Genomic DNA, 15,411 nt, shown 5'->3' on the forward strand with positions numbered 1-15,411 from the left:
ACATAGACACAGAGAGAAGTTAAGGGTCAGAGTGCAGGGTCAGCCATTGTATAGCACCCCCGGAGCAGCTGGGGTTAAGGGCCTTGCTCAGGGACCAGATGGAGTAGGATTCCTCTGCCAGCTGCAGGACTTGAACTGGCAACCTTCCAACCACAGGTATAAAGCCTTAAGCACAGTGCCACCACTCCACCCCAAATTTTTAAAAGTAATCAGTCTTCTTCCTTACATTCTGTAATCACTTCATACTTTTGTGAAGGAGTACAGGCATTTTGTAAAACATTGAAGCACAACCTGATGTTTTGGGTATTGTGTCCAAATTTTTAATCTGATTTAGTACTCTCAGGGAGTTCCTCAGAATAATACTTGTCCCTGTCATCTTATTGAGAGATTACAATTTAGAAAAGGGCTCAGCTGGGAGAGAGGTTTTGGTGTTGACTAATGCTTCCATATGTAACCACACAGGAGTATTTGTGTTCTTTACTAGATTTTCAGGGAATGCCATTTTGCCTGTATGCCAAGACCCTTGTGTTTGCTGCAGTCAGTCTTATAGTTCTAGACGAATGGTGTAATTATTGAATCTCACTTCCTGACAAATAAGGAAGTAAGGAACACAGGAAATTTCTGGAAAAGACGCAGGAATCTGGCCAGGGAAACCATCTTCATGGCAAACCCCTCCAACTACAGCGTCAACAAGTTACAAGATTTCTTATTATTACCAAATGCGTTTACATTTTAAGCAAATATCAATGGGAATTTAACTACATTGAGAGAATAATACCAATGTTTAAAGGTATATTTATATATAACGATATATTTTAATACATATTAGTTATACTACATATACTACTGTATATACAGTACTGTCTATTGTTTGCTGTTAATTAGTAGAGAGTCAAATGTGCCGAATAACCTCCTCTTGCTTGCAAACTTCTTAAAAACCTCTACTTCAACACCACAATAAGTATTTGGCTTATCCCATAAAGTAGAAATACAGTATATTACTGAATAGTTGGATATCAAAGGCAGTGGACGCATTTTTGCTTCACGTGAACAGTGTGGACATATAATAGTGTGCGCGGTTTCTACTGTAAGCTTTTCAAATATGAGAGGCCAACAAACAAAACGCACGTCCATTTAACTTTGAATCAGGAGGTGTTTCTCCGGCTACATGTGATTGGTGCCGTCCCTGCCATGGGCGGGCAGGTACGAGCAGGTACAGGGAGCTATGAACAGCGAAGTAGCAGAGTTAGTCCAGGGTATCCCCGGCCAGCAGCGCGATGCCTCGTTTCACGGTGCACGTCAGGGACGAGTGGCTGACCGTGCCCTGCAAGGACGTGTCTAACACGGTGCAGTGGCTGGGCGTCGAGGCGCTCCGACGGTACACGAAGAACAAGCCCGACAAGGGGGGCATCAGCTCGGTGAAAGACGTGCGTTTCTATGTGAGGCGATGTCAGGGACACGGGCTGCTGCTGGACGCGGACGATGTGATAGAAGACGTTTTGGAAGACAACGATTTCGTTGAAATCGGTAATTAAAAATAACCTCCCCAAATTACAGTACCTTATCATTCAAACATAATTCAATAGTATCTGTGATTTTTAGTTTACACATTTCAAAACCTTCTTATTATAATTTATCACCAACATTTCCTTAAAGTATTTCGTTTCACATAGGACGCATTACAATGTAATAAGAGTAACTAAAAACATTATAACAATCGTTTATAATTTACGGATTTTGTACTTTTAGTAACATTTTATAATTTGGATTATCAACGTACTTCCTCTTTCAAGTATGATCGAAGTATAAAATAAAGATACTACTTCTTGCAGTTATAGAGGGAGATGTGATGTCTACAGATTCTATCCCATCTCTTCCTGGAGCTTCTTCGTTGTATCCTTTTGAAATTCTAAATTGTCAGAGCTGATATTTTGTATCAATTACAGTATCATGACAAAAGATTTCCTTAACAGCTTTTAATAGTCTTGCTTGTCAAAAACCCCATGAAGTGAGTGTCATTTCTAGTAAACAAGTATATTATAATTTCTGTAAAATATAAGCAAGCATCAAACAATTGATGACAATATGCATCTTTTAATTTCATTAATAGTTTATTCATCTGGATGGCAACAGTCTTACAACATCAGATCTGGTAAAGTTAGGGAAAGGAATTTACCAGATTAAGGTGAGGTTTATCAACAAGATTCAGATATTATTATTGACTGTAAATCAACTCATTTATATATGATTGCTAATAAGATACATATGTCATACTGTGGTTCAGCTAACCCCAGAGGCAGAACACAAAGTCAGACAATCAAGACAACTTGTGGAAAAGGTTGTTGATGAAAATAAAGGTAATTTTCTTTCTCTAAAATTGTGAAAATTTTACTTTTAAAATAATTAACCCTCAGCAGATGTTGTTGTATGGAAAAGGAAGGTGAAATTTACAAATAAAGGCATTTTCTGTAACATTTGAGACTATAGTAATTCAATTTGTTTTAATTACAAAAACATATTTTTTCATACTTTCATTCTTGACCCCCCTCTAGGGCTCCATTATGTGAATTTAGTTTCAGGTCACTTGTAAAAGTTCTGGTCAGGGAGCGGTGTGGCTCTCTACACATTTGAGAATGCCACATTTAGGAAATGTTTTTTTTTTGTACATCTTAAACTTTCTTCCGCATTTCCTCCCCAGACATCACTGGATTAATGAGGAGCTCTCTGTGATCTATGATCTATGAGATCTCGGATCTATGAAGTGCAGTGAGGTGTTTGAGGCAGACAATGGACCTTTGAGTGCTGTACATGATTTGATCTTATTCTTGTTTACATGCCCTTTTGTTGGAGATATGGAGAGGGATACCATGTTGGTTTTTGTATTGTGGCATATTATTCTAATTTAAAAAATTCACAACTGATAAAGATTAGTTCAGAACTGTCCATACATTCATTTCTAACTTCTTTATCTAGTAGAGGGTCACAGGGCAGCCTATCCCAGCAAGCAGTGGGCACAAGGCAGGATACACACTGGACGGAACAACAGTCCATTGCAAGGCTCACACAAACATGCACACACGCACAGCTAGGACAGGTTTTCCAGATGCCAATTAACCTACCAGTGTGTCTTAAAGTATGAACTGTGGGAGGAAGCCCACATGAGCATTGAGAGAACATACAAACTCCACACAGATAGCACAATAGGTTTGGAATTGAACCCTGGGACCCAGCACAGAGAGACAGCAATGCTAACCACTGTACCCCTGTGCCACTTTAGTTCACAAACCTAAAAATATTATATAAAATGTTATAATTACGACAACATAAGTACTTTCTAATCTAAAAACTGCATTTCTGTCTTCTAGTTGTTTATGGAATCAATACAGGATTTGGAAAAGTTCGTCGAACACTCATACCAAAAAGTAAACTCAAGTAAGTTGTTTTCTTGTGTTCCTCTATTCTCTTCAAACTATGACACAGGAAGCAGTTTTTCTTCAGTTTAAACAAATACTGCTTCTTGGCCCAGGTGTTTTCTGAATCCGTGATTTTGGTTTTTGACCTTTTTAAAACAATGTCTGATGTTAAAACTGAATTCTTCCTGCCTTTCATCTCCTTGTAAATTATTTACTCTTATTCTTTTAAAAGGTTTTAAAAGGTTGAAAGGTTTCCAGAACCCACCAAAGCTACTTTTGCAGTTATTTCTATATATTAAACAGAGTCCAGAAGTATGCGAATCCTCTTTTTAGTTTTCATATTCTCCGTGTGGAAGATTTTTTTCTATTATTTGTATATGTTGTTTGGTCACTTTAAAAAAATTATTCTGAAGACAACAATACAAAATTCATTACACATACCACTCAAAATAAGACTAATTATATGATTCATTTTCACCCTTGTCTTGGATCTGTAGGGAACTGCAGGAGAACTTGATTCGGGCAGATTCAACTGGTGAGTCTAAAAGGGCTAAAAAAAAACAATTCGCCAGCCATAACAGGTAGAACATTTCCTGCAGGATATCCCTCAGAGGTTGCCAGATCAAACTTATCCATCTATTTTATCCAATAATGGGTCACAGGGGAGCCGAAGTCTATCCCAACAAGCAACAGTCACAAGGCAGGATACACCCTGGATGGGACACCTGTCCATTGCAGGACACACAGACACACACAGTCTCACACCAGGGCCAGTTTTCCCAGAACCCAGTTAACCTACTAGTTTTGCTTTAGAATTTAGTGTGAGGAAACCAGGAAACCCCCGAAGAAAACCCTTGTGAACATGAGCCTATGACATTAGCTGAGTATGATGAGGGATTTCAAAGTACTCAGATGCCCTGAGTTTGGGTTTGCTGGGTTGGAGATGATGTTGCTCATCACACACCAGGCGCCCCTGTTGTTTCTTATCTGGGAATAGCCCCGCTGTTTTAATACTAAGATATTTTCTTGCTTGAAAGGACAAGTTGGTAGAATTTTCATTTCTAATAGGCAGCTGTTCCAGATGCAGGAATGTGTCAAGAGTAACCAACCATTCTTATAATAATAAAAAGAAAGATACTGTCTTTTGAATGGCACGACCTTTGTCTTTTTATACTCCTTTCATGTTGAATGCAGGTGTTGGGATGCCCCTGAGCCCTGAGCGCTCCCGAATGCTGCTGGCACTGAGGATCAATGTCTTGGCCAAAGGATACAGTGGCATCTCCCTTGAAACCCTGCAACACATGATAGCGGCTTTCAATTGTAATCTTTAGTTTGCTCTTTTCCCTTCATCAAGATGCATTGCATTAATGTGTAACAAGAAGCCGCTCGGGCATGTGCGACGTGTGACTCGCGTCCCGCCTGTCTCTGCAGCCTCCTGCCTGTCTTACGTCCCAGAGAAGGGGACAGTTGGGGCCAGCGGAGACCTCGCGCCCCTGGCTCACCTGGCCCTGGGGCTCATGGGAGAGGGCAAGATGTGGTCGCCGAAGAGCAGCTGGGCTGACGCCAAATCCGTGAGATTTCGCACTACAGGACACAACCCTCCGTTCTGTTCTTGGTTGATACTGAGTTAGAGCAGGTTGGCGTAAAAAAGGTAAAGTTCATCCCCAGAGCCACAGCAGCTCATCAGGCCAGAGGTCATCGTGGTTTCTGTAGCGTGAAGCGGACGAGAGAGCATGTGACCCCTCTCCCCCCCTCGGATAGGACGTCAACCGTTGCAGAGACTTCATCCAATCAGTGCAGGTCCCTTCTTATACAGCTGAGTGGCCTGGGGCAGCTGGGGTAAAGTACCTCACTCAAGGGTATAACTGCAGATTTAGCAGAAGGGACGTAAAAGGCACAACTTGCCAGTAATGAGTCTGACAGCTTAACCTTTACACTACTCCACCTCCTAAATTCTAACTTATTTCATTACTCCTTTGAAAATGTGCTCTGCCTGTGTTTGACAGAAACATTGAATCTTCCCTTCATAAAGGAATTTTTTTTTTAAATTTGTAATAAACCCATTACCTCTGAACTTTTATTTGGCTTTCCATTATTCAGGTGTTGAAGGCCCATGGACTGAGCCCCATATCTCTGAAGCCTAAAGAGGTACTGATCAATGTTATCTTTGAAATATCTCACCGTAGTCCATTACCAGATTCAGAATCTCCTTTATTTTTCATATGTGTCCTGATAAACTGTGCACCGTAGAGACAAACTGTGCACTGCTGATGTGCCAAGTCAATTAATATTATGCTTTGTATATGTACTATTGTTTCTTCCACTTTCAAATATTAAACGTCAAACATTGACTTGCTTGGTGGATGTCAAGGGCTCCCTGTGTTTGGTGCCCAGGGGCTGGCCCTCATCAATGGGACCCAGATGATCACGTCTCTGGGTGCGGAGGCAGTGGAGAGGGCTCAGGCCATCGCCAGGCAGGCTGACATCATCGCTGCGTTAACCCTGGAGGTGCTCAAGGGAACCACAAGGGCCTTTGACAGCGGTGAGACAGGGACTCTTATTGGCTGGGAATAAATTTTTTGAGCTCTGTTTGCTTCACCACAGAAGACACAGTAGGCCATTTTTGGGTGTTGTGCATGAGATGTTTTGCAACATACTTATTTTATTCTTTTATATAACATTTCAGAAATGTTTGTCACAGGTGTCATCGTCTTGGATATGAAATTTCAGGGTAGGACTGAACTTCTGACAGCATCAACTGAGATCTAGAATAACTCCTAGATGGTCTTGACAAAAGGCTCAGTCATAATTCTGGAAAAAAATGAAGATAATATTTTAGAGATTGAATAAATTCTGCGCAAAGTGAATCATGACATAGGAAAAAAATTTTTTAGCACCATCTGCTTTGGCAGTTCCCTTGGTACCAAGCGAACAGAGCTGTACAGTTTCTAAGGGCACACAGGACTAAGGCCTTGGGAGTTGAAGGGAACTGAAAAGTAAAGCTTTATGTAACTGTTCAGTCTTTCTGCTGTTTATTTCTGAAAAGTTCTGTTTTTGTCTCCCTCGCTGTGTTTTGCTTCCTCTCTGTGTCTGTGTTACTATGCGTGAATACACACTGTGTGGTGGCTACAATTTAGGCCTTCTGCTGAAAGCACCTGGTCAAGACGATGCATTTGCACTCTGTGTGTTGCTTATTGCTAAGAACTCTGCTGGTCATCACTAGCAAATAAAGCTGTTTGTAAGCCAGCTTTAACCAACCTGGAGAGCACTTTCCCCTAGATATGCATGAGCTGCGTCCTCACCCTGGACAGAAGGAAGTGGCCTTCAGGTTTCGATCACTGCTGGACTCTGGTCATCATCCTTCGGAAATAGCAGGTGGAGATCTGTTTAAATCAGCACTTATTTCCTTTTCAGATTTTGTTCTGCTTGATTTCTGATTCTGATTCTGTTCGACAGAAAGCCACAGGTTTTGTGACCGAGTTCAAGATGCGTACACCCTGCGCTGCTGTCCTCAGGTATAGAATGCAGATGCTAGGTGATATTAAAGAGATCAAATTCCATGCCTTGGTCAAACACACACAGCCCTAATACTACCTTTACATGTTAATCAATCGGCTATTCAGATTTACTGTGTACCACACTTTCATTTCTTCTAGGTCCACGGAGTAGTTAACGACACAATTGCGTTTGTCAAGAACATCATCAACACAGAAATCAACAGCGTCACAGACAACCCTGTATCCTGCAGCTGCTATCAAAAGTTTGCTCCAATTAATCTGGTGTTAACATCACAAGTGTTAGAGGGCTCAGCTGCATATGGAAATCTTTTATGTATTGTTGCAGTCAACAATTATTGCACTAATGAAAAAGCCATTTAATTTTATTTCTTTTTTATTGTTAGGGGTGCTTGGAATTCCTTTAGGTTCAAATACTTCAGACCTTATTTTGAGCACTGAACAATGGTTTTATTATGGGTTTTACTATAATTTCCCTATAATCCTTTTTTTATTTTAATTTATTTGTAGAGAATGGTTTGTGTCTTAACGTATGGTATGTAGATCTCTGGTGATGTTTATGTTCCTGTTTCAAAGAGAGAAATCGATTGTGTTAAGTTAAAGTGCTACCTTTTTGCTTGTTCATTTTGTTAAAAAATTTAGAACCTTAACGAGTACTGAAGATGGTTTTTGCTGAGAGAGGAGAAACTATTTCTGGTGGGAATTTTCATGGTGAATACCCTGCTAAAGTATGTGAATGGAAATATTTGTGAAAATTTCTCATGAACACGATAAAAGACCCAAGAAATTTGCAATGCATTTTTAGTAGTTTGTCCAATCAAATTAATTTTCTCTTGCTGTTTCCATGTAGATGAAATCTGCAAAGATGCGATGATAATTGTGTAACTGAAGCTCAGTCTAAAAGTAAATTTAGTTATAGTTTAGGGGACTAGATGTTTGAATACTGCGTACACTCCAATCCAAATCCAAAGGCATCCTGGCTAGGTCACCTAGTGTTTCTCAGCTGTTCCCCTCTATGCATATGTGTCTGTAAATTTGTGTGCCGTGTGATTTACTGGGGTGAATCTTGCCAGTTAGGAACTGGCCTTGCACTGGATTAAGTGGTTATTGAAAATAGATGGATGAATGAACTTACCTGTAGGAACTGAAACACTGGAAATACGGTTGCCACAACCTGTCAATAAACCCCATACTGTTCTGAAGTTGCTCACCTTCTGTAATTCCAGGCTCTGGACTATTTAGCCATCGGTGTGCACGAGCTGGCCTCTATCAGTGAGAGGAGGATTGAGCGGCTGTGTAACCCGTCTCTGAGCGAGCTGCCCGCGTTCCTGGTCAGCGAAGGGGGCCTGAACTCCGGGTTCATGATAGCCCACTGCACTGCCGCTGCTCTGGGTGAGTAAGTGGTTACGTGTGCTGTTGAGCAGTCCTGAAGTTACACCTGTTATGACGCTGTACCCACAGTAAATGTAGGACCAGATGCAAACCTGGTCAAAAGCCGAAAACTCTGGTTTAGCAAAATCTGGTTGTACTTAGCTTAATCTTGTATCCTTAGTGGAAGTCGTGACAATACCTACAGTAGGAAACTGAACAGATTAAGGAGCACTATTTTATGAGTATCAAAGTTAAATAACACCTAGTTTAAATATGAGTAAAAGTTAATATGAAGAATAATTTCATTTATGGGACATGAACAGATAATATCACAAAGATATTCTAATAGACTGTTTATTTAATTTGATAAGTTGATAAGCAAGCAGATGGGTTTTTTTCCCCCAAATAATTCTGGATTTGAAACATTAAATTTTCTCTGTAATTCTTCATTACTTGGATGTTTGACTTTGATATGTCAAATTGCTGTCATATTTGCTGTAATGTTTTCTTTCTTCTAGTATATGAACAGGAATTTAGGTCTATATGGCAGTATAATCTGTAATAACCAGTAAACTAAGATCGTTTTAATACTTTGTTCTTAATCCTTTTATCATTCAGTGATATGCATTGAAATAAGATGCAAATAAACTGCAGAAAAGGGTTTAGAATCATTTTCATTACCGAGTTTAAATATAACCTGATCAGTTGTGCCTGTACCTACTATTGTTATTTAACAGAAGGTCAGTAGATGGACAAATTATGATCTTGCTCTTCTGCTTTCCTACCTATAAATACTGTCTGGCTGTCCACAACTCTGTGGTTCATTCCTTCTATGTGTGTGCATGTGCATGTGTAAGCCCTTTAGCCAGGGCTCTCAATTCCTCAACCAGATGAATTAGCACCAAAGAATTAAGGAAACTTTTCCATTATATTATTCTGCTCGTACTATTATTCGAGCTGTACTGTGAATATAAGAGAGCTCAATAGCACTGCATGTGGCATGATGATGACACTGTATGTGCCATGATGAGGCTACTGTCTGTGGCATGATAACCACAGTCTATGTAGCATCATGAGGACATTGTCCAGTATGTTAGACTAAGAGAACACTAGAAGTGGTATGATGACTACAGTGTATGGTGCATGATGAGGACACAGTAGGTACCTTGATAGGGACACTGTATATGATAATGTGAGGACAGACTCTTCCTTCAATAGCACTGTCCTGTCCCTGCAGTGTCAGAGAATAAAGTGCTGTGTCACCCGTCCTCTGTGGACTCCCTGTCCACCTGTGCTGCCTTTGAAGACCACACGTCAATGGGCGGGTGGGCAGCCAGGAAGGCCCTCCGCGTGGTGGAGCATGTGGAACAAGGTACTCGGTACTTGTTATCTCAATGGGAACAGCAAACGCACATGCAGCCGGGAGCTTAAACAGTTTTACATACAAAACATTTGAGCAGAGAAATAAAAAACATACTGCAGCATACACAGTAAGTTATATTTATTTTAAGAACTATAAGTTATTAAAATGACAGTAAGTTACTTTTCTTTCCCACACAGTGATGAAATGCACCAAAGAGTCGGGTTTTACTGTATATATATTATATAAAGAGAGAAACAGAATTAAAAAAAAATTATATTCAGTTCAAAGCTGCTCTAACTTAGTTTTAAGGAAATGCTGTAAACAGAATTCTGTGATGATAAATGAACCATGCAGGCGGTCACTGTGCAAGACAGAGGGAGGCGTACTTCTTTTTGAAAAGACAAAGGCAGCCTCCTCTTGGGAGCCTCAATATTCGAATGACATCCGAAGACATCCCATGTGTCATCTTCTGGAGCCACCAGCTGGGTTGATCATGTCCCCGCAGGGGCTTTGTTTCAGAAGTGGGAGGTTGCTAGAGCAACGCGCGTCACTCTGCTGTTGAGACCTACATTTCTCTTCGTTTTACAGCGTCACGAATTGCTGTGCCTCAAGGCTTAGGCTGGTACTTATTTGTTGCCCCTATAACCCACTAAAACAATTTGTTTTATTGTCATACATAGTGTGAAAAAATAACACTGATTTTTTGGAACTACTGTACCATCAACAACAGGTGGAAAATAATCTTTTTCAGGTTTCTTAGTTTAAGAAACAGTATATGTTTTTGCTGTATTTCTTTTCCAACTGGACTTTTCTTCTCAGTTCTGTCCATAGAGCTGCTCGCAGCCTGCCAGGGGATCGAGTTTTTACGTCCCCTGAGAACTACCACTCCATTGGAGAAAGTCTATGACCTTGTTCGTGCATCTGTCAAGTAAGACCACTGTAACGGCTAAGCTTGAACAATTCTCGTAAATCTTTGGAATTATCCAAGAATCATAAGTCAATTTTATCCCCATTAGGCCTTTGGATAAGGACCGCGTCATGACACCAGACATTGAGGCTGTTCACAAACTGCTTCTGGAAGAAAAAGTAAACAGCGCGGGGTTTCTTTTGTCATTATTCATTTTGAAGATGTTTGTTTCATCAAATGGGAATGGAACAGTTCTATTTAGTTTACCGGACTGAAATGCCTAAAAAAATCTCGTCAGTGGAGAATTGGAAACCTTAACTTTTGGATCATTTTCAGATTTTTTTAAGGGCCTACGATGGACTTTAGCCAGTTTTGTTGAGAAGTTTAGGTTGATGAGGATGTTGTACTTAAAACTTTAAGTCTTTAAATCTATTTTTATAGGTCTAACATCCTTACACAATGTTATAAATCACATTTAAAAATGTGGTTTTATGCATTTGAGGAGATATACCTGGTTATAGTTTTTGAAAACCTGATGGTGGATTTTCAGAAAAGAAAATCACAATCTAAACATTTCTATCAATATGGTCCTTTTTAGGTGTGGGAAGTTGCAAGCCCTTACATGGAGGAGTACAGAAAGAGCCACGCCCCACACGTCCCTGCTTTGTGAACAAAAAGTCCAGTTTCTTCAACTTATCGGCAAGAAAGAAACAATTAGATTAAAATGTTACATACCTCTATAAAACAAATTGCAGAACAACAGGAACAAAATGTGCAGACAATTACGTTCTACTACACTGAGGAGAATAATCATTCTACAATAAATTCTTAAAGTTCATAATCCACAAGAATAAATGGTATTTAATTTTACTGGATAATTACAATTCCATTAATTCAAAAGGTCTGAGTTGCTTTTACTATAAGTTTTCAATTCAAATCATTTTAGAAAATATACATTTGACCAAGTGTCATAGGAGACTCATCATACATATATTGTTTACAAAAACACAGAATTGACTGAATCTGGACATTCATTTGGATATAGTGTCATCAGTATGTTGGAGACTGAATGAATTCTGCACACATTATCTGGGATGTTCACAGTTTAACATTTCTAACCTGGGGAAGGGTTTACAGCCAACTACATTCTGTCAATGACAGGTCACAGTCTGGGAGACCACGAGCTAGGAAACCTCAAGAATGATGGGGAGGTCAAAGTGCAATGGTCCTGGCAGGCATAAGCAGTTGCTGCAGAACTCCACCAGTACTGATTAATGCCATCTTGACTGCATGGTGCTACTTTGCTCAAGATCTGTGACCTCACCCTCTGTCCCTTGGCTCATGCTGACGTGGTGAAATTCCAGAAAACTAAAAGGATCATTGTGTAAGAATGCTGTGGTCAGTGCTGCCCTGGTCAGTGGAATTAAGCCCCACTGAACATTTGTGGGATGAGCTGGGACAGTGTGTGGCCTGTAGAGCTCAGAGACCACGGAAAGGACACTAGCTAGTCCAGGCTTTGTGAAAAGAATGGGAGGGAATCCCACAAAACAGCTGGTGCAAAGAATGCATTGCTGATATAAAGGCTTTCTGCTGTGGCCACACACAGCTCAACACTTTTTTCACAATAGCCATTCTGTTGATCAACTCTGTGGACGGCAAATGTTAATCCGCATAAATGAATTTACTTCTGCCATGCCTGTTCAATAAAAGGGCAATCACTACAATAAACATTTTCCTAACAACTTTCTGAATTTGCTGAAGTTCTGAGATGTTATGATCAGTATTTTCCACTGTAATGAAATGAATGTAGTCATTTTACTTCAAAGTACATTGTGTAGTGATTGGTATCATGACTTATTCTTTTTAGAAAAAGCGTGACAACAACTAATGTTATAATATAAAAATGGAAAACTGTAAACATCTATGCATTTTGATTGCTAGTCTTAACCCACAAAAAAGCAACCCCTATCAAAAAGTTGCTTGTTCTTGTTAAGGGTTGCAGCACAGTGAAACCTATATAGGATGTTAATCCATGAAAGGAACAAAGGCACAGAGTGATAATTTAGAGATATAAGAAAGATTACAAACAAGATGCAGCCATTCATTTCATCTAACCCATTTGTTGGTAAATTAACACAAGCATCTCCCCACATATCTTACCATATTGTACATCACCAATAAAAAAACTAACCCCCAAATTATTAAATCATTCTAGGCTATGTGGCTTCAAACAATAATTACTTGGCCATGAGGGAAATTAAACATTACACACTTTCCAAGAACTGATAAAGCTAAGACAGGCTTTATTATGTAAAATCTGCAAACAGGAAAATAAAATTTTCAAATCCATTTTTTGAAAGGCATTCCATACTACATAGCTTTCCACAGCAGTACGTTTCCTGGTACTTAGAATAATATGATAAAGACCTGTCCTTAAATAAATGGCATTTATTCTCTCCAAACTGTCCCTGAAAAAAATAATAATTGAGAAATAGACATCTTAGTACATCCACTTTTGTACAAGGTTCAGCAGCAGTAGTACTCAAGCTCCATTACAGTGGAAAAACAACATTTATTGATAAAATAACTGTCTAGTTTCTTTGGGGATAATGGTCTGACTGAAAGACACACCCAAACTAACCAAGCTAGCCACACACAAAGCAGAAAACACAAAACGTTACATAAAATTAACATGGGAGGTAACAGATAGGATAAACAATATGAAAGAAAAGACTGATGTTAAGAACAAACCAACCCAGCAATAATACAATTGTGATTGATGCAGAACAATTATCAGATCTTCTATGTCACCTGAAAGGTTTGAGGGTTTGAGGGCCAGAAGAACAAGGCATTCTGCTGCAACTGGTGGTGAAGGGGTAGAAGACAGGTGCTACTGGAATGAACACTGTGATAAAGCTCTCCTAGACATTTAGTGATTAACTCTAACTAGTAAAACACAACAATCTCATGCTAGGATTACAAATCAACTCGTACTCAAAACTATTTAACAGGAAAGCATTAAAATTGACTTAAGTCATTTTGTGGCCCTCAAAAAGAAAGGTAGTAAGGTTTTTGTCTTATGGCTGAATTCCATAAGGTAACGTTGATTTTTTGGAATCTGGGGCCATTCAATCATCAACATAGCTTGCAGAGGAGTGCAAAAACCACATATACATAAATCACTTAACACATTACACTACAGGCTTCTAAAGCACTTCTTGGAAACTTTATTTCTCTATATCATTCACGAAAGGTATACAGTAGATAAAACGCTACTCCCCCAGAATGAGGAAGTCTTAAATGAATTCCACAGATTTCTGTTTAAATCTAAAAAGTATAATCATGGAGAGCTCTAAACTGGCAGTTTTTAAAGATTCCAACAGTTGAGCTGATTAACAAAAGTCGAAAATCCGACCCCTAAATATTGTACATCCACACATCCAAGGGAATCCCCAAAGGGGAGAAACTGTTGCAGTCTCTCCTTAAAATATAAGTTATAAAATTCATTTCTTAAAAAATAAAAAAAAAATTAGGAAAAAAACAGCATCTGCAAAATAAGATGCAGGTGCATTTACACAGTTTTAAAGAAGCTAGTTTTGTATACATTCGTAGAAGAAAGTTCCATTTTTATTTTTTACAACAGCACAGTCCCAGACAGAGCACTGTGGATGTAAGCAGTTGTGTCAGGCAAGTTCAAGTTCACACAAGACACCAGCACCTTTTGCTTGCTACACAGACACTGAAAATAGTTTCATTAAAGCAGGTAAAGTAAAACCAGGTAAGTTTATCACTGAGTAGTCATGATTAAATCAGTACACATGAGAGGAAAGTGGAGCAATTAGTCAGTACTGCTAAAATTCAAATGCTGGAAGAGTTGAAAACACCAAAACAGTACTCTAGAAATTGAAAGACCAAAAATAAAGCCAATGTTCTTAATATGCACCAGAACAAGAATCCTACAACTTAAATGAATTTCTTTTTTAGCAAGTATTGCAAGACAAATTCATTTAAAACAGCTTTCAATACTGCAGTGTATAACGACTGGCACAAAGATGGCTAACGTGAGACTTCCCCCCCCCTACTTTGCCCATTCGTTGTACAATAATTTGAGGTGTTTCGAATTTACAATGGAAAACAAACAAAGGAAATCAAACGTTTTGCTAGCAGTAAAGTTTAGATTTGGCAAATGACGGAGGCACAAAGAAATTCTTCAAAAGAAACGTGTGTCTCTTGGACTGCTGCCGAATAGCAGACTGCACAGCAGCAATTCTTTATTCAAAAACGTGTCAGATGTGGTGAGAAGTTAAAACAGTCTTAACAGAATTAGCTTAATTATATATTATCTTTCCCAAATAAAAAATACTCCAAAACCATTGAAGAGGAAACAAAAAAGTTCTGAGAAGAATCAAAACAGTCTTATTATAATACAACAAGCCATACTTAACAAGGTACCGTTGAACTCATAATACAAACCAAGAGCGATTCCAAAGTACAACAATAACAGGAATGCATGGCTATACACAATAAGTGAAATTCTCTATTTCCTGTGGCGACTGAGGAGGGCAAACCTGCCCCCTCCCATTCTTACCACTCTCTACAGAAGCACCATTGAGAGCACCTTGACCAGCTGGATCACTGTTTGGTTTGGGAATTGCAACGCTTCAGACTGCAAGACCCTGCAATGAATTGTGGAAACTGCTGAAAAGATCATTGGAGCCTGCCTCCCTTCCATTTCTGTCACCTATCACATACGCTGCATACACGGGGCCTCCAGTATAGTAGATGACCCATCCCACCCCTCCCATAAACTCTTTGCCCTCCCACCATCTGGCAGTGTACGGG

The 15,411-nt window shown here is 39.4% G+C and overlaps 1 protein-coding gene across 1 annotated transcript; it reads left to right on the top strand.

Moving 5' to 3' along the window:
• Positions 1-1,197: 1,197 nt before the first annotated feature.
• Positions 1,198-13,791, top strand: LOC148829703 (histidine ammonia-lyase-like). The gene is made up of 20 exons (XM_088924223.1): positions 1,198-1,527; positions 1,833-1,893; positions 1,984-2,008; positions 2,111-2,185; positions 2,285-2,357; positions 3,366-3,432; positions 3,911-3,948; positions 4,608-4,733; positions 4,845-4,984; positions 5,514-5,561; positions 5,808-5,955; positions 6,693-6,788; positions 6,870-6,928; positions 7,070-7,150; positions 7,591-7,656; positions 8,155-8,320; positions 9,537-9,671; positions 10,482-10,590; positions 10,679-10,748; positions 11,168-13,791. The coding sequence occupies exons 1-20, from the start codon at positions 1,278-1,280 to the stop codon at positions 11,237-11,239; spliced, it is 1,905 nt and encodes a 634-aa protein (XP_088780349.1). The 5' UTR covers positions 1,198-1,277; the 3' UTR covers positions 11,240-13,791.
• Positions 13,792-15,411: the final 1,620 nt, after the last annotated feature.

This window comes from Atractosteus spatula, chromosome 8 (assembly GCF_055471065.1).
Source record: "Atractosteus spatula isolate fAtrSpa1 chromosome 8, fAtrSpa1.hap1, whole genome shotgun sequence".
Taxonomy (NCBI): Eukaryota; Metazoa; Chordata; class Actinopteri; order Semionotiformes; family Lepisosteidae; genus Atractosteus; species Atractosteus spatula.

Coding starts and splice junctions, on each gene's coding strand:
- LOC148829703 (XM_088924223.1), top strand. CDS start 1,278: ATGCCTCGTTTCACGGTGCACGTCAGGGACGAGTGGCTGACCGTGCCC. Junction 5,956..6,692: donor CACAAGGGCCTTTGACAGCG/GTGAGACAGGGA, acceptor ACTTTCCCCTAG/ATATGCATGAGCTGCGTCCT. Junction 7,657..8,154: donor ATGGTGAATACCCTGCTAAA/GTATGTGAATGG, acceptor CTGTAATTCCAG/GCTCTGGACTATTTAGCCAT.